A 22,513-nucleotide genomic window follows, 5' to 3' on the forward strand; every position below is an offset into this window, starting at 1 on the left:
TGCTATACCAAATCATTAGTTGTTTGTTAGTTTGTTTTCTTACATAAACCTACTATTTCAATACAGCGAAAACAAAAAGATGCGTTCTGTTAATCAAGAGGTAAATAGCAACTTACTTCCAGGGGTTTAATCTTCCACCATTATAGGCATCATTTAAAATCACATTGATACCACCTTGAATTATTGCAGACTGTATAATCACAGATGCAAATCCAGCCACCATGATTCCAACTTGGAAAACATCTGTCCAGACAACTGCTTTGAGACCACCCTTCAAGGGAAAATTGTATTGGGATTAATGCTTCTGTCAAAATGATTAAGCATCTACATATTTGTACACTATGGTCCATGAAAATGAGGCAAAATGGATTATGAATAAGAAATGCAAGAGATGATCACGTTGGGAGAACCATTACAATGAAGGAGATATTTAACCCAAACTTTCAGGCATAAGCACAGGCAAAGACAGAAAGTTCTCCCAGTAGCGAAAACAGCTAGGACAAAAGCATAGACTGGTCATACTACATGATGGCCTGTGAATGTGACCAGATATATATTTTAGAGTGAGGTGAAGTGGTGTTGAGAGATTGTTAGGAAGCAAATTCAGAGTAGAATTGCATAAGTCAACACAGTGGATTTTATCCTAGCAGCAGGGCTGATATCCAATCAGTATGCACCCATATTGGTTGTTGAACTACTAAAATCCTTTTCCACAAGCCACTTCCACAAACTTTCCAAATGTCCCTTTCTAGCCCCTATGACCCAGGCTTAAAAAACCCCTGCCTAAGGACAACATCTTCTACACTTTTCAACAACTAAAGGGTTAATATCTAGAATACCAAGGACCCCATAAAGTTTGCATCACTGCTAAGGATCAGCATCCATGATAATGCCAGTGTCCTACCATAATGTTTCTTACATATTTTGTCACTCCTCCCTAAGGACAATGGAAAGTTATCACAGTTTTCTGTGTTGAGAAAAGCTATCATTTGGGAGCAGTAAGGAAGAATCAGGAGATAATAGGGACCAATACCATGGTTTACATGAAAGAAAAAAATTTCAGTTAGAATCCATGTTCTACAAAGGATCAACTTTTACCCAAGCCAAATGTTTCTAACAAAAGTTATACTGTGGTACATCAGGAGCAAGAGAGTAAGTACGAACAACCAGATCGCAGTATTCAACTACTGGAAATTTCACTTTTTCAAATCAAGTAAATAGATTGAAAGGGGAAATAATGTTCTTCACTTACCAGTGTGCAGTAGAATGTGCAGACCACCCCTGTTGCCACTACTGTACCCCACAGATCAAATCCTGTGACTGTAGAAGAAAAGAGGATGCATATGTAACTGAAATATGCATAACAAAAAATCTTCTAAAAAATTATCAGGGAGGAACATGATTTCATTGATTAAGCACCTACCTCTAAACCCACTTGCCTAAAACTAGGACAAAAGCTCATGTCATACAAACATATTGTATTTGATGAGTTAATGGACATGGTTAAGGTTTCTACTCTCAGACACCAAACACAGATCCAACATTTCCTAAATTAAATATGTGGAAAAGCATTTATGTTGTAGCTAATCTAAGAAACTGATACTGTGAAGTAGCTGTTCAGACTGAAAGGGGTCAAAGGATATTTACTATCTTTCCCCATTAGCCATGGTTCAGATAGATATAAAATTCTGCCAGTCCTTGAAAGATACATGCTAACTAAAGTGGGACTTACATGGAGAAAAGTCTATATAGTTTGATACTATTTATCTGAGAAGTGATTTTTAAATGGAAGGATAAATCTAAAACAAACAGAAAAGTTAGTTACCACTGGGAAAGGAAGGAAACAAGGTAGAGGAGACAAGAATAGAAGTTTGACTTCTTTACACATATTTTGGTGTATAGATTTGACTTTAGAACTGTGTACATATTCTATATAATTATAAAAAATTAAATTAAAAAATTCCTTAAAAGCAAGAGAAAATTAAATAAATTGAACCTATCTGTATATCAAGTTTGTGACATAAACTGTGTCACATAAAAGCACTATGAGAGCACTATGTCACAAGACTTTAAAACAGAGTAATTTTTATACATACCTATTGGGACACACTCTAAGGAAAAAAAGAACTACAAAAAAATATATTTAACCATTTTTTTGCCATCACATTATTAGTTATGACATTGGAATTCCTATTCCAAAACTATGTCCTCAATAGTTCTCAACTTTGCACAATAAAATCACCAGAAGAAATTTTAAATCCCAATGACTGGGTCATCAATGAGCCAATTAACTCAGAATTCTGTGGTTGGAGAGCCAGACATCAATATTTTCAAAAATTCCCCAAGGAGTCCAATGTGCAGCCAAGGTTGAGAAATCAGGAGACAACCTGAAGAGACCTCTGCTGAAAAAAATTGGGACAATCTGAGCAACAATAATAATACCAACCCATAATGGTATGAAATAATGAAACTTTTAAAAATCTCAGTCCTTAGGAGGATAGTAGGGAACCAGTTTATTTATATTTTATTTTATTTATTTTGGGGTACTGGTATTGAACCCAGGACCTTGTACATTCTAAGCATGTATTCTCCCACAGAGCTATACCCTCAGCCCTGCAGCTTTTTACTTTTAAAATTGATAGGCAAAAAAGAAAATAATCAGACACTTCCCTGTCTTTCCTATACAAACTATTTTCCAAAATAACCAAATAGTCAACAAGAGAAAGTTTCTCTTTGTAGAAGTGTTTCTTTTCATTAATAAAGAAGAAATAATAGAAGGTCTGATTTTATAAGCCCTAATTAATTAACAAACCCATAATTTATACACATTGCCTAGAAAATATTTTCAAAAGGTTGAACTGCAGTCTGAAATGATTCTAGATCTAACTACTATTTACAAGAAATGCTGAGGACCTGCAAAACATAAAACCTGATGTGTGAGCAATCAGTAAAATAAAAAACTGGAAAACAACAGAACAAAAAACAGTTTCTGCAAAAAAATAAACAACAAGGTGAGAAAAAAGATGAAGGAAATTATAAATTAAAGAGACTTTAAAAAGAGCTTCATACTCCATCCAGTAAAATCTGATAGAATGGGAGAAATAGAAAAATCAGTAGCTATATTTCTCAATTCAAAGTGACTGACAGAACAAGTTTATAAAAATCTGCAAAGATACAGAATATTTGAAAAACACTGTTAACCAACTGAACCTTTGATATTTATATTTATTGAGCCCAACAATCACAGAATACACATTCTTTTCAGGAGCACATGAAATGTTCAGAAAGAAAAACCATGTCTTGGGCCACAAAACAAATTTTAATACATTTCAAAGGAATAAAATCAAACTAGTTCTTTCACCAAAACAGCATTCATTTAGAAATCCATTATAAAATAATACACAGGCAATTTCTGAAGTATTTGAAAATTAACAACACACTTCTAAATAATTCATAGATAAATCACAAGAGGAATTAGAAAATATTTTGAACTGAATGATAAAAAACATAAGCATTTAAAATCTGTGGGATGCAGATGAAGCACTGCTTAAAGAAGAATGCCTAACTTTAAATTGTTCACATTATAAAATAAGAAAAATTAAAACCAGTGACATAAGTTTCTACCTTAAGAAGCTAGAAAAGTTAATCTTGAAATAAGTAAAAGGGAAGAAAATAATGAAACAGCACCAGTTAATGAAATAGAAAACAAAGAAAATCAACAAAGCCAAAAATTGGTTCTTATAAAGGAGTAACAGCATCAATAAAGACTAGTAAGTGGACTGGGAATTTAGTTGGTGATAGAGCACTTATTTATCTTGCATGAGGTCCTGGGTTCAATTCCTGACACTATAAAAAAAATAATAATAATACAAAAAAAGACTAACAAGATATATCAAGAAAAAAGATTGAAAATGTATCTTATCAGTCATAGGAATAATTAAAATGGCCATCACTAAAGATATAAGCAAGGATAATAAGAGGATATTACAAATAATTTAGTACCAATGAAATTAGTAAATTAGAAAGATGAATGAATTTCCTAAAAAACACAATTCATCAAACTTCATTTCTAAGAATAGAAAGCATTGATAACTATATTTATTAAAGAAATTGAATCCATAAACCAAACTCTTCCCACAGAAACAAACATCCGGCCCAGATGCCTTCACTGTAAACTCTATAAAGCACGTGAGAAAGAAATACACAACTTTATACAAACTCATTCAAAAAATGCAGGAGGGAACTTCCCAACTCATTTATGAAGCCAATATAGCTGATACAAAAATCTGAAAAAGACATTATGGAAAGGAAACTTCAGACCAATATTTCTCATGAACTCTAAAAATCCTTAACAAAACATTAGCAAATTGAATCTAGTAAAACGTAAAAGGGACAATACCTTATGATCAAGTGGGGTTTATCCTAAGAAGTCAAAACTGATTTAACAATCAAAATTAATCAATGTAACTTTCAACATTAACAGTGCAGTAAGACAACAAAGAGAACTAAAAAGCAGAAAGATTAGAAAAGAAGTGAAAGTGTCTCTATCCATGAACAACATAAAATCCTAAGGGATCCCAGAGGCTTGGAAGAATGGACAGGAGATTGCAAGTTCAAAGCCAGCTTCAGCAATTTAGCAAGGTCCTGAGCAACATAGTGAGACCCTCTCTCAAAAATTTAAAAATTTTAAAAAGGGCTGAGGATGTGGCTCAGTGGTTAATCACCCCTGGGTTCAATTCCCTGGTACCAAAAAACAAAACAAAACAAAACAAAACAAAAAAAACAACAAAAAAATCCTAAGGGATCTCCAAAGATGAACTTGAATTAAAAAGTAAATTTAGCAAGTTCTCATGATAGAAGATAAAAATCCACTGCATTTTTATATAATTGCAATAAATAGTTGGAAATGATATTATTAAACATACCATTTGCAATAGTATAATAATCCATTAACAAGGAATAAATCTGAGTCATATGTCCAAGGCCTAAACATCAAAAGCTATAAAACATTACTGCAAGAAATTTTAAAAGACCTAGGTTAATGGATAGATTACCATGTAACATATTGGAAGAATGTCTGCTTTTGTCAAGTGTCAGTTCAAGTCTCTTTGCTCATTTTTTACTAGGTTATTTGTCATTTTAAATTCATGAGCCAATATGCTCAGTATCAATAGTCATCCAGAAAAATAAAAATTAAAACCACAATACAATAACATATAATACCTACTAGAATGGCTAAAATGAAAAAAAAAATCCAAATGTTGGCAAGTAGGCATAATGACTGAAATTCTCAAATAGTATAGAATGGGATGTAAAATGGTACAAACATTTGGAAAGCTATTTGTCAATTTCTCCTGAATTTCATACATATACCTATCCTGAGTTGGGTCAGAATAAATGTATGTTTAACTTTATACCACTTTCACATATTTCATTTGCAACAGAAATGAAAACAGATGTCTAAAAGTAAAACAAAACACACACACACACACACACACACACACACACACACACAACTATGCCAGATTGTTCTTGGCATCCTTAGTTTATAATAGCCTAAAACTGGAAACAATCAAATGTCCATCAATGGGGGAGTAGATAAACAGATTTTGGTAGATGAATATAATGAAATACTACTAGCAATGAAAAGGAATGAACTACTGATACATGAAACAACATGAATTAATTTCAAAACATTGTATTAACTGAAGAAACCAGATACAAGATCGTTCTATATGCTTCTACTTATATAAAATCAAATACCAGGGAAAACTAATTTATGGTCATAAAAGTCAGAGAGTAGTTGGTTAGGAGATTTATTAGGAAGAGGCATTAGCAAAATTTCTTGGATTCAATGATGAAAATATTCTAGATCCTGAGCTGGATGGTAGTTATATGAGTGTGTACAAATGTTAAAATTAGCCCAACTATACACTTGTGCCCTACACATCATATTATATATCAACTATACCTCAGTAAAAAAGACTGGTTTTCAATTTTAAAAAGTAAGAAAGAGAAATTCAACAGACATTTCAACTAATTGCAATTATACAAGCTTATTTGGATCCTGATTCTAATAAACACTGAAAAAAATCAGGGAAATTAAACATTGACTTGATATGAAATTAAGAAAGTAATTTTAATGTTTTAGATATGATGATGGTACAGTTCTCTTTTAAAAATAGGTCCTGAGCCAGCTTCTCCAGGTTCTCGGAACGGAACTGGCCCGCTAGTGAGAGCCTGTCTGAACAGAGCAGGCTCCGAGTTCCGGAGCCGCTGCAGTGCAGTGTACTCCTGCAAAGAACCAGCGGAGAGCCTCGATCTGCAGTCAGCCTCAGGGATAAGGGCAGGGCAGCCGGAGACCTCTTCAGGCGGCTCTGCCCACTCCGGCTGCGGGCTCTCTTCACGGGGCGATCCAAGATGGCGGCCTAGAGGGAGACTGCACCCCCGGTCGCTCCACAACCCAGGAGTTAAGAAGGGGAGGCATTGAGAGACTCGGACTGAAGTGGAGCCACGGGTGAGTCTGCCCACTGGGTAAAGCTCGGCCCCGGTGGCAGGCCCAGATAGAGGTGGCTTATCGGAGCCGGGCAGGGCAGCTAGAGTCATCCACAGGCAGTCCTGCGCACACCGGCGGTGGGCCCCGCCCACACAGCCAGCTTCTCCAGGTTCTCGGAACGGAACTGGCCCGCTAGTGAGAGCCTGTCTGAACAGAGCAGGCTCCGAGTTCCGGAGCCGCTGCAGTGCAGTGTACTCCTGCAAAGAACCAGCGGAGAGCCTCGATCTGCAGTCAGCCTCAGGGATAAGGGCAGGGCAGCCGGAGACCTCTTCAGGCGGCTCTGCCCACTCCGGCTGCGGGCTCTCTTCACGGGGCGATCCAAGATGGCGGCCTAGAGGGAGACTGCACCCCCGGTCGCTCCACAACCCAGGAGTTAAGAAGGGGAGGCATTGAGAGACTCGGACTGAAGTGGAGCCACGGGTGAGTCTGCCCACTGGGTAAAGCTCAGCCCGGGTGGCAGGCCCAGATAGAGGTGGCTTAGCAGAGCCGGGCAGGGCAGCTTGAGTCTTCCCAAGGTAGTCTTCCACACTCCGGCAGTGGGCTCTTCCCACACGGCCAGCTGCACGGTGCAGGCCCACAGTGAGAGCATTTCCGCACAGAGCCAGTTCCAAAACGTGGAACCAGCAGGGGGCTAGGGGCAGTATTCTTCGAATGAGCTGCTTTATCAGATTCCTCCAAGACATCAGGCTACTGAAGGCTGGGAGGTGATACACTGGAAATCTACTGGGACACTATAAGCCAATAGTGGAAAACTGCAATATCTCAGGGTCCCACTGACAACTGACCATTATGAGAAAACAAGGGAAGAAAATGTCCCAAACAAACCTAGATACTACATCAATAAAACCCAATGACAGCAGAGCAGAAGAAATGTCAGAAAGGGAGTTCAGAATGTACGTAATTAAAACGATCAGGGAAGCTAATGAGGAGATGAAAGAGCAAATGCAGGCATTGAAGGAGGAGATGAAAGAGCAAATGCAGGCATTAAATGATCGCACCAATCAACAGTTAAAAGACCAAATACGGGAAGCAAGAGATCATTTCAATAAAGAGTTAGAGATACTGAAAAAAAACCAAACTGAAATCCTTGAAATGAAGGAAACAATAAACCAAGTTAAAAACTCCATAGAAAGCATAACCAATAGGATAGAACACCTGGAAGACAGAACCTCAGACATTGAAGACAAAATATTTAACCTTGAAAACAAAGTGGAACAAACAGAGAAGATGGTAAGAAATCATGAACAGAATCTCCAAGAACTATGGGATATCATGAAAAGGCCAAATTTGAGAATTATTGGGATTGAGGAAGGCTTAGAGAAACAAACCAAAGGAATGAACAATCTATTCAATGAAATAATAACAGAAAATTTCCCAAATCTGAAGAACGAAATGGAAAACCAAGTACAAGAGGCTTATAGAACTCCAAACATACAAAATTACAACAGACCCACACCAAGGCACATTATTATGAAAATACCTAACATACAAAATAAAGACAGAATTTTAAAGGCCGCGAGAGAAAGGAATCAAATTACATTCAGAGGGAAACCAATAAGAATATCAGCAGATTTTTCAATCCAGACCCTAAAAGCTAGAAGGGCCTGGAACAACATATACCAAGCCCTGAAAGAAAATGGATGCCAACCAAGAATCTTATACCCAGCAAAACTTACCTTCAAATTTGACGATGAAATAAGATCCTTCCATGATAAACAAAAGCTAAAGGAATTTACAAAAAGAAAGCCAGCATTACAGAACATTCTCAGCAAAATATTCCATGAGGAAGAGATGAAAAACAACGATGCAAATCAGCAACAGGAGGCGCTAGCCTAAAGGAATAGCCAAATAAAGGAGAAACCAAATCATTTCAAAACAAATATGAGTCAATTGACTGGGAATACAAATCATATCACAATAATAACCCTGAATGTTAATGGCCTGAATTCATCAATCAAAAGACACAGACTGGCAGATTGGATTAAAAAGAAAAATCCAACAATATGCTGCCTGCAAGAGACTCATCTCATAGAAAGAGACACCCATAGACTAAAGGTGAAAGGATGGGGAAAAACATACCATGCACACGGACACAGCAAAAAAGCTGGAGTATCCATCCTCATCTCAGATAATGTGGACTTCAAACCAAAACTAGTCAGAAGGGATAAAGAAGGACATTACATGCTGCTTAAGGGAAGCATAAATCAGCAAGACATAACAATCATAAATATCTATGCCCCGAACATTGGCTCATCCACGTACGTCAAACAAATCCTTCTCAATTCCAGAAACCAAATAGACCACAACACAATAATACTAGGCGATTTTAACACACCTCTCTCACCACTGGATAGATCGTCCAAACAAAAATTGAATAAAGAAACTATAGATCTCAACAACACAATCAGCAATTTAGACTTAACGGACATATATAGAATATACCATCCAACACAGAATGAATACACTTTCTTCTCAGCAGCACATGGATCCTTCTCTAAAATAGACCATATTTTATGCCACAAAGCTACTGTTAGTAAATACAAGAAGATAGAGATACTACCTTGTACTCTATCAGATCATAATGGATTGAAATTAGAAATAAATGACAGAATAAAAAACAGAAACTTCTCCAATACCTGGAGACTAAATAATACACTATTATATGATGAATGGATAACAGAAGACATCAGGAGGGAAATAAAAAAATTCTTAGAAGTAAATGAGAACAAAGACACATCATATCAAAATCTCTGGGACACTATGAAAGCAGTACTTAGAGGAAGATTTATTTCATGGGGTGCATTCAAAAAAAGAAGTAGAAATCAACAAATAAACGAGTTAACACTACAGCTCAAAGCACTAGAAAAAGAAGAGCAGACCAATACCAAAAGTAGTAGAAGACAGGAAATAGTTAAAATCAGAGCCGAAATCAATGAAATCGAAACAAAAGAAACAATCGGAAAAATTAATAAAATAAATAGTTGGTTCTTTGAAAAAATAAATAAAATTGATAAACCCTTAGCCACACTAACAAAGAGAAAGAGGGAGAAAACTCAAATTACTAAAATTCGGAATGAACAAGGAAACATCACAACAGACACGAGTGAAATACAAAACATAATTAGAAGCTATTTCGAAAATCTATACTCCAACAAAACAGAAAACCTTGAAGACATCAACAATTTCTAGAGACATATGAACTACCTAAACTGAACGAGGAGGACATACACAACTTAAATAAACCAATTTCAAGCAATGAAATAGAAGAGGTCATCAAAAGCCTACCAACAAAGAAAAGTCCAGGACCAGATGGGTTCTCAGCCGAGTTCTACAAAACCTTTAAAGAAGAGCTCATTCCAATACTCCTCAAACTATTCCATGAAATAGAAGAGGAGGGAACCCTACCAAACTCGTTCTATGAAGCCAATATCACCCTGATACCTAAACCAGACAGAGACACATCAAGGAAAGAAAATTTCAGACCAATATCCTTAATGAACATCGATGCAAAAATTCTCAACAAAATTTTAGCAAATCGCATACAAATATATATTAAAAAGATAGTGCACCACGATCAAGTGGGTTTTATCCCAGGGATGCAAGGTTGGTTCAACATTCGGAAATCAATAAATGTCATTCACCATATCAACAGACTTAAAGTTAAGAATCACATGATTATTTCAATAGATGCAGAAAAAGCATTTGATAAAATACAGCATCCCTTCATGCTCAAAACACTAGAAAAAATTGGGGTAATGGGAACATTCCTAAACATTATAAAGGCCATCTACGCTAAGCCCATGGCTAATATCATTCTAAATGGTGAAAAACTGAAAGCGTTCCCCCTAAAAACTGGAACAAGGCAGGGATGCCCTCTTTCACCGCTTCTATTCAACATCGTCCTTGAGACTCTAGCCAGAGCAATCAGACAAACCAAAGAAATTAAAGGGATACGAATAGGAAAAGAAGAACTCAAACTATCCCTGTTCGCTGATGACATGATTATATATTTAGAGGAACCTGGAAATTCCACCAGAAAACTTTTAGAACTCATAAGTGAATTCAGTAAAGTAGCAGGTTACAAGATCAATGCTCATAAATCCAATGCATTTTTATACATAAGTGATGAATCTTCAGAAAGAGAAATTAGGAAAACTACCCCATTCACAATAGCATCGAAGAAAATAAAATACTTGGGAATCAATCTCACAAAAGAGGTGAAAGACCTCTACAATGAGAACTACAGAACACTAAAGAAAGAAATTCAAGAAAACCTTAGAAGATGGAAAGATCTCCCATGTTCCTGGATAGGCAGAATTAATATCGTCAAAATGGCTATACTACCTAAAGTTCTATACAGATTCAATGCAATTCCAATTAAAATCCCAATGATGTACCTCGCAGAAATAGAGCAAGCAATTATGAAATTCATCTGGAAGAATAAAAAACCTAGAATAGCTAAAGCAATCCTCAGTAGCAAGAGCGAAGCAGGGGGTATTGCAATACCAGATCTTCAACTCTACTACAAAGCAATAGTAACAAAAACGGCATGGTATTGGTACCACAATAGACAGGTAGATCAATGGTACAGAATAGAGGACATGGACACAAACCCAAATAAATACAATTTTCTCATACTAGACAAAGGTTCCAACAATATGCAATGGAGAAAAGATAGCCTCTTCAACAAATGGTGCTGGGAAAACTGGAAAACTATATGCAATAGAATGAAACTAAACCCCTATCTCTCACCCTACACAAAACTCAACTCAAATGGATCAAGGACCTCGGAATCAGACCAGAGACCCTGCATCTTATAGAAGAAAAAGTAGGTCCAAATCTTCAACTTGTTGGCTCAGGATCAGATTTCCTTAACAGGACTCCCATAGCACAAGAAATAAAAGCAAGAATCAACAACTGGGATAGATTCAAACTAAAAAGCTTTCTGTCAGCAAAGGAAACTATCAGAAATGTGAAGAGAGAGCCTACAGAGTGGGAGAATATCTTTGCCAACCATACCTCAGATAGAGCGCTAATTTCCAGAATCTGTAAAGAACTCAAAAAACTCTACACGAAGAATACAAATAATCCAATCAACAAATGGGCTAAGGAAATGAACAGACACTTCACAGAAGAAGATGTACAAGTAATCACCAGATATATGAAAAAATGTTCAACATCCCTAGTAATAAGGGAAATGCAAATCAAAACTACCCTAAGATTTCATCTCACCCCAATTAGAATGGCGATTATCAAGAATACAAGCAACAATAGGTGTTGGCGAGGATGTGGTGAAAAAGGAACACTCATACATTGCTGGTGGGGTTGCAAATTAGTGCAACCACTCTGGAAAGCAGTGTGGAGATTCCTCAGAAAGCTTGGAATGGAACCACCATTTGACCCAGCTATCCCACTCCTTGGCCTATACCCAAAGGACTTAAAAGCAGCATACTACAGAGATACAGCCACATCAATGTTCATTGCTGCTCAATTCACCATAGCCAGATTGTGGAACCAACCTAGATGTCCTTCGGTTGATGAATGGATAAAGAAACTGTGGCATATTTATACAATGGAATATTACTCCGCAATGAAGAATGATAAAATTATGGCATTTGTAGGCAAATGGTCGAAATTGGAGAATATCATGCTAAGTGAGATAAGCCAATCTCAAAAAACTAAAGGACGAATGATCTCGCTGATAAGCGGATGAGGACATATAATGGGGGGTGGGACGGGCTAGCACTAGGTTTAGGGTTAGGTTTAGAGTTAGGCTAAGGAGAGCAGTAAGAATGAAGGAAAGAAGGACTGTGTAGAGGGAAAAGAGGGGTGGGAGGGGTGGGGAGGGGTGGGAGGGGTGGGGGGGAGGGGAAAAATATAATAAACATCATTACCCTATGTAAACGTAAAAAAAAATAAATAAATAAATAAATTAAAAAAAAAAATAAAAAAATAAAAATAGGTCCTTGTTTTTAAAAGACATACTGAAGTACAAATGAAATGATATAAGGTTACAATTTACAGCAAAATAATCTAATGAAGGAAATAGGGAATTAATTAAAATTGACCATGAGTTGATAATTATTAATGTAGGGTACTGGTACATTAGAGTTCAATGCACTATTCTAATTTATCATGTGTTTGAAGCTATCCATAACACAAAAAGAACATTTAAAAAGAGGTTTCACCTAGACAATATTAAGTTTCAATTCAGTTAAATGATTTTTATTTAGCTTCTATTGCACTCTAAGTACTATGGCTATGTCTTTAAAACTCTAACATCTTTAATTACACTTACAATCAATAGGTAACTTATGAAATTTATAGCTCAGTTCTTGACATTGGAAATAATCCATTCCTGATGTGGGTAATATTGACACTGAACATGCCTGGTATTCAGAGTTCAAGAACACATTCTATAATGGAACCCTTATTATAATGATAGTGCTGCACTTTGTAAGCTTAGGTGGTAATAACTATCAGACCTATCATAAAATCAAGAAAACAAAATATGGGCTTAGTAGGTTTTCTCTATATTAACTCCAGGAATTGCACCACATTAGAGTCCACGTGTCCATTTTACAAGGAAGTTTTAGAGATAAATTCACTTCCAACTGATAAGTATTCAAAGGACATAGGGTTTCCCCAAAGTCTTTTAAAGATAAGACTAGCATGAACCTTTGCCTCAATAAACTGTCCCAATATCACTATTTTTGTCTATCCAACTCTAGAGTCTGGGGAATCTGTTGATCAGTATGATCTTTACAGGTATTTTATAATAATGGTATAACCATCTGTCTTCCCATCACCAGGAGCCTGATATTTCAAACCACAGGGCTTTCTCTTCCAATATGAACCATATTAGAAGTAGAAAAGCTGCTCTCCCTGCCAGATTTTACCAGGAACCTGAGCAGTACACAGAGGCCTCTTGGAGACAGTCTAGGTAATAGACACAAAGGAAGGAGTACAGTTATTCATGATTTAACCTATAGGGGGTGTTTGTTCTGAAGAAATGGCTGCTGGACGCATCCCAGAGTGACACCAGCCACTGAGGGCTGCCCTGTTACTGACTATAGACATTCTGGAGTTATCCATCCAGAAACCCAAAGAAGCTAGTATAGACACTAAACCCACCCCACTCCTCTCAAAAAGCTAATATGGTAACTGGGAATATTGCTCTATCTCTCCATTTTCCCAAAGAGAGATCAGGGCTTACTGAAGATGAATCCCAAACTGTGAGTTATGTGATTGGGTGATCTAAAATGTACCTTGATTCAAAGCCAGGGCAGGAGCATAAATAACAATTCCAGTATAAAGAATCTAGGAGGAGAAAAAGAAACTCAAATAAATTATATGAATTATATATGAACTATAAAACAAAATATTAATTATTCCTATAAAATCAATTAGATTTAAAACAACAGTTTCAATATATCTAATAAAATTTTCTTATAACTTGAAAAATGTTAAGTAAGGTTGATTGTTCTTTGATGGTATAGTCATACAAAAATCGTTTATGAGCAGCTTTTTATAATAATATGATTTTTAATGTGGTGATTTGTCCAAATGTTCACTGACCCACCAACTGAAGCTTGGAATCAACTTCCCTAGATTTAAAACAATTAACAACAAAGAAAAACTATAAATTTAGAAGAGAATGCTCTTAATTCTCCAAACTATTGCTAATTGCCACCTAATTAATGTTTTAAAAAGTAACATTTTTGGAAACTGAATTTTAAGTTTGCGTGTCTATTAACTAGAGAAAGTATAAATTTACACTAAAAAACTCTGAAAGCCAACAAAAAACATAATCCATCTTTTTTATATTAGTTTTCATTCATATATTCAACAAATATTTATTGATCTTGTACACACTAGTAAGATAAATTTAGTCTTTTTCTCAAAATATCAGTTTCATTGCATTTGATCTTTTAAATATACCACACAGAAGCTAATTCCAAGAGTATTTCATTAAATACACATTGATGAAAACATATTATGTACCACCTGAATGTTTGATTGTAAGGGTAGGTATACAGAAGTAAGTCCTTCAAGTGGGAAGTGATAAATCTCCCATCTTTTTGCAAGAATGAGCCAGCTTTCTAAAGTCATTATTCTGTCCAAGTTGAAGATATGAATGAGACAGACTGCCTTCCTAATAATGGTCCCCAGTTCTTATTTCTGTTGACATAGATTATGTAGAGGGAAATGAGAGGGGGGAGGGGGCAGGAGTATGAGAGATGGTGGAATAAGACAGACATCATTACCCTACATACATGTATGATTACACGAATGGTGTGAATCTACATTGTGTACGATCATAGAAATGAAAAGTTGTACCCCATTTGTATACAATGAATCAAAATGCAGTGTGTAAAAATAAAAAAAAAAATTTAAATTCATAGACATTCTGAACAGTTGGCAAATGCAAGCTACCAGTCTCAGCCCTGTATCAGAATCCCTGCTAGATCCTAATAAGCACCTTCCTTTTACACTGCAAGTCTTAGGAATGGATGAAATTTAAGTTGCATGATTTGCAAAGATATAAAATGGAATCGAGTTAAGCAACTTAGAAAGGTGCTCTGTCCTGCTGGAGCAAATGCTTAAGAAGCTTTGGACTGGAGAAACGGAATTGTTAGGAATGAGAATGAAAACTCCTTCCTCAACCTCAATTAGCAAAACCAGGCTTTAAAGTGCTTAACTGCCAAGAGGAAGATGTATGTAAATGATGAGACAATGATTATGAAAATCCTCCACAGCCGGATGTAGAATAGGAAGTATTCTCAGACACTGACTGCGTGGCAAATCCTTGCTTTCCATTTGTGTCAACCAGTAAATTTATACTTGCATAGTCTTGAATTACTGGATTGTGTATTTGTCTTTAAAAACTCCTCCAGATCTCATGATCACTCTGCTTTACATTCTGACTGCTTCAGTTGGGTCTTATAGTTCAATATTTTAAAGAGCACTGATCCTTTTCTAAAGTATGCTTTCATAACAATCAAATTGTTTCCTAATGTCTTACTATCAGTTTTTTTTATTTTTATTGCTCAACATGTTGAAAAAAAAAATACTGTGAAACATACAACTTGTTTTCCCTTTGTTAGAATTCCTACTGTTACTCACCATAGTTCCCTCAAATATCTTTGCCCCTATTGTCAACTTGGTTGAGCGTGAAAGGGGAAGCATATTTTCATGAATCAACATAGCTATTGCTTGATCAATACAATATTTAAGTTCACTTAAATCATTCCCATTTTTCCACAAAGTAAGGCATTTGCTGAAACACTATTTAATGATTTTCGGGTTTAATGCTGTGTAGCGCTGAAGTTTTTTTCTTTTTCATTTCCTCTTATTTTCAACATCTCTTTTAGTTTATTTATTTTTTTTAGTTGTTGATGGACATAATATCTTTATATTTTATTTATTTATTTTTATGTGGTACTGAGGTTCAAACCCAGTGCCTTACATGTGCTAGCCAAGTGCTCTACTACTGAGCTACAACCCCAGCCCCAGCCCCAACATCTCTTTATTCCCATGTTTCCTAGAGGTTCACTAAAATGCCATGGATAAAGTATTTTATATGACAAGAGAGAAAATAAATTAATGGAGAGCTACTTACTGTTTGAACGATGAAGAGGACTGTTCCACAAAGGCGAACAAATCTGTTAAATCGAAGTTCTAAATACTATTGCCAAAAAAAGAAAAATAGTTATTATGTGAATCTTCTGGACATTTTTTAAAAATCAGCAGCTTAAGAGGTAAAGAGTTAGAAATCTGAAGCAAGTTCATGATGGATTTGTATTCTGTATTTTTATTTTATTAATATTTTATTTACATGCAGCAAAATTAACTCTTATTTAGAGTACGAGTCAATGGTTTTTAACACACATATAGATTTGTGTAAGCTCCATCACAATTGGGATACGAAACAGCTCTATCACCCCAGAAAATTCCCTCATACTGCCCCTTTGTGGTCAAGACTTTCTCCATGCCCTGGAAAGATTAGAAAAACTGTCACATAAATGAAATTATATCCTTTTTTTTTTTTTAAGAGTAAGAAATCTTGTTTTCCCTTTTCTCTTAGTATCCACTCTGTACATTTCCTTTGATTCACTTGGGGAATCAACCCTTTCCTATTGTAGGCAAGGGTGATGGTCGATAAAGGTTCCCAGCCTCTTTTGAGGAAGAGGAAGTCACATGATGCCAATGACAGAAGAAACCTTCTGGTTCTGTCCTTTCCAAGACCTACTTACTCAGCTTCTCATCCTGTTTAATGAACTATCCTCATGTCCTTGCAACACACACACACACACACACACACACACACACACACCTTTTTTACTTATAGTACCTGTCAGATTCTGTTAAGAGCCAACAACCCTGCCAATTTCTCCTACTCTCCTTGAAATCTGCTATATCTTATAATATATCTGCTTATTTCCTATACTATGTAGTATATTACAGAGTTAGAATTACAGAGCTGAAATCCAATATATTTAACCTGAATGATATAACTACACATAGGGACAAGTATAAGGCTGAAAATAGTCTTCTCACATACAGGAGAAAAAATAGGAAGGAAAACTAGCATTAGGTAAAAATCTGAGGAAAGACATCTAAGATTTTTGCTCCAATCACAGCTAACACTATAGACTCGTACGCATTTTCCTCCCAATAACTCAATGAGGCAGGAACTATGGATATGCCCAGGTTGGAGAGGAGGACACGGGGCTCAGAAAGGACACCAAGATTGCAACCTAGTTATTAACCAATACACAACTTTAGAGTCCTCAGTGTTGGAATAACCACACTAAGTAAACAATCTGACCATGTGTTTAAGATTTATAGGAAAATAGGTGACACTGACACATAATAGGACCTTTAAAAAGCAACAAATACACAGCTCAGTGCAAGGGCTTTGGGAGGAACAGAGTTTCAGTCACTGACCCAGTCCCACTACTGACTCATGAGCTTGAGGCAATCACTCTCCAAATCTCTGGTTCTTTCTCTTGAAAATGAGGATTATAGCAACTATTCTTTCTTCTCTTAGTTTGTGGGAGTTTGGAGACTATCCAATGATATAAATGGATGGTGAAATACTATGAACTATGCATTCAAAAATCCAAATCCATGAACCTTATCAATTACATGTATCAAATTCATTCAAGGACCTTTTAGAAGACATTTCAGAGACTGGAAACAGGGCAACATTATTTCTTCAGAATTCTTTTAGTAAACCTCTTTTTTATATATTGATATATAATTTTCCCCCTAAAAGCAGCTGATCCAGGAAAATCAATGTATTTAAACCCATGTAAGACCAACGCTAGCTGAGCATGGTGGTATACACCTGTAATCCCAGAAGCTCAGGAAGCTGAGGCAGGAGGACCCCAAGTTCAAAGGCAGACTCAGCAACTTAGTGAGGCCCTGTCTCAAAATAAAAAAATAAAATGGGCTAGAGATGTGACTCAGTGACCAACTTAAGACAGAATCAAGAAGTCTATCAGTAGACTTGGTCAGCCATCAGTGGTTACTAGAATGCAGAGGAAATACCTGGAGATCCAACCAGAAGCCCAAATCACTATAGGTCTAGGGTTTCCAGACAAAGCTACAGGATAACAATTTCTACAGTCAAATGACATTTCCAAGTCTCAGAACTTTGACTAACTTAGGAATACTATGACTTCTTTTAATAGAAATAAATTATTAAAAAAAAAACAAAAGTAGAATCTGCACAACTCAGCTAGGACACTCAGATTCGGCTAGATCCCTAAAGATACTAAAGATGTGGTGGATTGAATTAGATTCCTCAAATATACTTCTTGCTAGTCTATGGTTCTGGAAGTTGTTCAACACCTACCAGGCTTACATTTTGAAGGCAGTGACAAGTAGAGATTAGAAATGCTTATTAACAGTCAATTTTACCTGTAGAAGTATAAATATGGAGTGATTTCCTATTTGAGCAAGAATGCCAAGGTACCCATCACTCAGTGTTAGAGTGTACATTCTGTATATGTGATTCCATCTTTCAGGATAAAACCAAAAAATATTCCACAGGAAACCTATGCTGAGGCCAGTCAATAGGAGCACAGCATGCTGCCTAACTTACCTGTCCCTGATTGCCTAGCAATTCTAGTTGTGGACACTCACAGTGTACTCACTAGTGTCCTGTATTGCTTCCCTGGTTCTCTCTGCACTAATATAAACCCTGCTTAGAGTCATAAAAGACTCACCAGAGCCTGAAGAAGCAGCCAGTATGCTTCTAGGTGAGTGTCCACTTTGTTTCTTACTTTCTTACTAGCTTAACTTACTCAGGATTTCTGTCTGCAAAACAGGACTCTGAGAGGACCTCCCTTATAACGATGTTTTGAGTGTTGAGTCAGATAATGTATATAAAACATATAGCCTAGTGCCTGGCATGTATTAAGCATTCAATAAATGTTAGTTTTTGCCATTTGTAGGCTGGAATCACTGCTCATTTAGCTTCTATCACTAGAAATGTATGGGAAATCTGTTTTTGCTTGTGTTAATATTGTAGCCCCAAAGAGGCATGGGTCAGTGATTATGAGAGCAGCATTCATCTGCCAGGACTGAAATCCTCTTGCCAGATTATTCAAACTCTTTCCAAGTTTTGGAGTTGGTTAACTACAGATCAGAGCTCACAGACTTGAATGTGTACAGGTCCCATCAGGCAATACACATGAGTGACAGAGGCCAGGTTTTCATAAGTTTAACATTCTAGAATATTCTTACATCTTGAAGAAATAACGCTCTTTCATGTCTCCTTTGAAATAATAATTTCCTTCTCCCCTATCCATTTTCCCGTTTTGGATTTTTGATAAAGACATAATTGCAGATAAGAATTTCTCTACCATAAGAAAGTAACTGTGAGACAAATAGTCTGAATCTACATCGTGTACAATCATAGAAATGAAAAGTTGTACCCCATTTGCGTACAATGAATCAAAATGCAGTCTGTAAAAATAAAAAAGAAAGAAAGGAAAGGGAAAAAAAAAGAAAGAAAGTAACTGAGAACACAATAAGGCCTCACTGTAGAAATTAAGACAGTGAGAGCACTGGTTGTACACTGGAGTCCCTGTGGCCATAGGGAGTGTCAAGTCAACATTATCAGTCTTGTGGAAGAAGTCTGAGTCTGAATTTTATTTGAATTCTCCCTCATCATTAAATGCTAAATTAATAAAAAAAAAAAACACTAGAAGAGTTAAAAAAAAATACACAAACAAACTGAGGACTGAATTTATCCTGTGGTAGCCAGTTTGTCACTTCCCAGCAAAACAGAAAATCCACCCTGCTCTCTTCCCAGATGATGACTGAGCCCTTTTGCCACTTCCAAACAAGGTGGCCAGAGAGAGGAGGCAATGCTTCCCTGAGGTGCTTCACTAGAGCTCAGGCAGAGTTTGTCACCAACAATTCTCATGCCATTGGGGTTCATCACCAGCACCAGGTGAACCAGCCTCACTGAGAAGTCACCTTCCAGAAATCCCAGGTTGGAGCAAACACTTCATAGATTCTAGGACAGTAGAGGTCACTGAGAGGAGACGCCAAGCCCTCTGGATAATGGCCTACTAGAGAAGAAACTTCTGCAGGCTTGTCCATGGCACTGAGGGTCAGTGCTTGGGTGAAGGAGACCACCGAAGGCACTGAATTGGGGCCCACCATTCCCTTGAGATTTTACACCACCCTCCATTTAGCTCTCTAACATAAACCAACATTCATCTTTTTTGTAAAACCCTTTCCTATAGACAATTTAAGAAAACCTATATCTAGGGGATCTGTGAAATAGAAGAAATGGTTTTCCTTAATCACTTTTACATAGAGATGGAAAAGCTGTTTAAAAATCTTACTAGTATTTTTTTCTAGTGATCCCATGACTACCACCACCACTGCCAGCACATCAATTACAGTCAACATCTGCCCAGCACGTACTCTAGGCACTATTCTAAATGCTACACCTCTGCACCATCTCATTTAATCTTTCCAACAACTGAAGTAGATGGTACTATTTTCTTTCTGAGATGAGGAAATGATCATAAGAGACTAATTAAATAAGTGATCCAAAGTCGTCCAGCTAGTAAGTGGTAGAAGTTGGTCTCATTGCACGTACTGGGACAAGAGCTATACAGTACCTTAACAATTTGACTACCTGAGTTGGTGCAAATTCTCTACCAATCATCCTGCAAAAGTAAATGGGGCCGATTGAGGAGTTGGAACAAAGAGATCCATTTGAAGAAGGAGGAGCTGGGACTTGATCGACTTAACCCACCCCAAACTCCTCATGCGCAAAGTTTTAAAATCTTTCCCCTTGACTGGGAATCAAAGATGTTAAAGGTAGAAAGGACCCTAGGGAGCACAAGTCCAATCCACTCCATTTACTTTGGAAGGCTCTATTTTCACTGAGCTCAGGAGAATATATCCTGAGGTTTTATTGTCATTACAACACCTTTCCCTCAAGGGAAGGGTGACAGATGATGAACCTGAAGAGGGAGAGATTCAGCTGTGGTGGTGACAATCCATCCCCCAAATTCCTCCAGGAGCCCGAAGAGTCCCCCACCTTCCCCTTTACCTCGTAGGTGCTGGTAATGCCCAGTCTGTAGAATACCGGCAGGAAGACCTCTGCGCTGATGACTACCACAAAGAAATAGGTGAGGCCAAAGATGCTGTACATGATCCCAAATCGGTAGATCTCGGAGGGGGTGCCCAGGATGGTGACCGCCGACATGAAACTGGCGGTGAGGGACAGCGCCACCGGCACTGCGGTCATGCTGCGACCGCCCATCAGAAAGTCCTTGGAGGTCTGCTGGCCGCCCCCCGCGAAGGCGTAGTAGATGCCGATGGCTGCAGAGATGAGCAGCATGCCGGCGAACACGACGTAGTCCCACACCACGAAAGTGCCAATGCCTCGCTGCGCGTCCATGGTCTGGCGGTGGCCAGGGCTCTGCGCGGAAACTGGTAGCCCCGCGACGCGCAGCCCGCGCCCGGAGTTTTAGCTCTGCTGCCGGCGCTCGCTTCTATTTCCTGGGCGCCGCGGGGCGGGCGTGGCGCCCTACGGCGGTTAGAGGCGTCCTCCAGGTGTCTGCGCCAGTCCTGGGCGTCCCGCGCAGGTAAGAGCAGAGGAACCAGCTGGTAGTGGTCCCAGCACGCACCGATGCTAGCTGCGCCCTGAAGTCTGGGACTTCGGGAATCTGCCCGCCGCGCTGAGCGCTCACCAGGTGCCCGACCCGAGGCGCCAGGGACACTCAGGCAGGTGAGAACTGGAGCCTTCTGCCGCGTTCAGCGAATCCACAGAGAGCGCTCAGCACAAAGTTTATCAAGTGACACCTCAGGGGACGCACCATTTAAATAAGCAGGCGACGGGTGGGAGAGTGTGGGTCGAAGGGCAATTGTCACGCCTTTAAGTTTAGCTTTTCAGTTCAACAGTTCAGGGCCTTACTGGGAAGTATGCTGGAGTTTTTAGATTGCCTTACTTGACAGGTTAATGGGTGATGCGGTTGACAACTGCAGTGAGCTGAGATCATAGTCCTTGGACAGGTAAGCAATTATAAAGGAGAGGAAGAAGTCTGTGTGATCAGTCGCCTGCGTTTTCATTCACAAACACTTCTGATTCCCTGCAGTCTGATCCCCTACAGCCTGTGATGGAAATGGTAGTTTCTGCAACATTAATAATAACAGCTCTGTTTAATGAGACTTAGGATGTGACGCATGCATGCCTGAAACCTTTTCCATTAACTAGTGTAATTTTTACTATTATCCTTGAGATAGGGATTATCTCCATTTTTCAAAGGAGGAAAACTGCTTTAGAAAGATGAAGTCACTTGCCCAAGGAAATGGTGAAGATAAAGATTCTCTTACTCACAGTGCTGTGCTTTGTAAAGTCCACATGTAAATGTAAGTTAAAGTAGGCACAAATGTACACATTAAATGAAGACACCTGAA

The 22,513-nt window shown here is 37.8% G+C and overlaps 1 protein-coding gene across 1 annotated transcript in view; it reads right to left on the reverse strand.

Moving 5' to 3' along the window:
• Slc5a8 (solute carrier family 5 member 8) overlaps nt 1-21,524 on the reverse strand; it is a 49,792-nt gene extending 28,268 nt beyond the window's left edge. The window contains exons 1-5 of the mRNA XM_047550818.1: nt 21,144-21,524; nt 16,179-16,244; nt 13,825-13,876; nt 1,253-1,320; nt 117-271 (exon numbers count right to left, since the gene is read on the reverse strand). Of these exons, the coding sequence (XP_047406774.1) occupies nt 117-271; nt 1,253-1,320; nt 13,825-13,876; nt 16,179-16,244; nt 21,144-21,494 (692 nt within the window). The 5' untranslated portion in view covers nt 21,495-21,524. The remainder of the gene's footprint in view (nt 1-116; nt 272-1,252; nt 1,321-13,824; nt 13,877-16,178; nt 16,245-21,143) is intronic.
• Nucleotides 21,525-22,513: the final 989 nt, after the last annotated feature.

This window comes from Sciurus carolinensis, chromosome 4 (assembly GCF_902686445.1).
Source record: "Sciurus carolinensis chromosome 4, mSciCar1.2, whole genome shotgun sequence".
Classification (NCBI taxonomy): domain Eukaryota; kingdom Metazoa; phylum Chordata; class Mammalia; order Rodentia; family Sciuridae; genus Sciurus; species Sciurus carolinensis.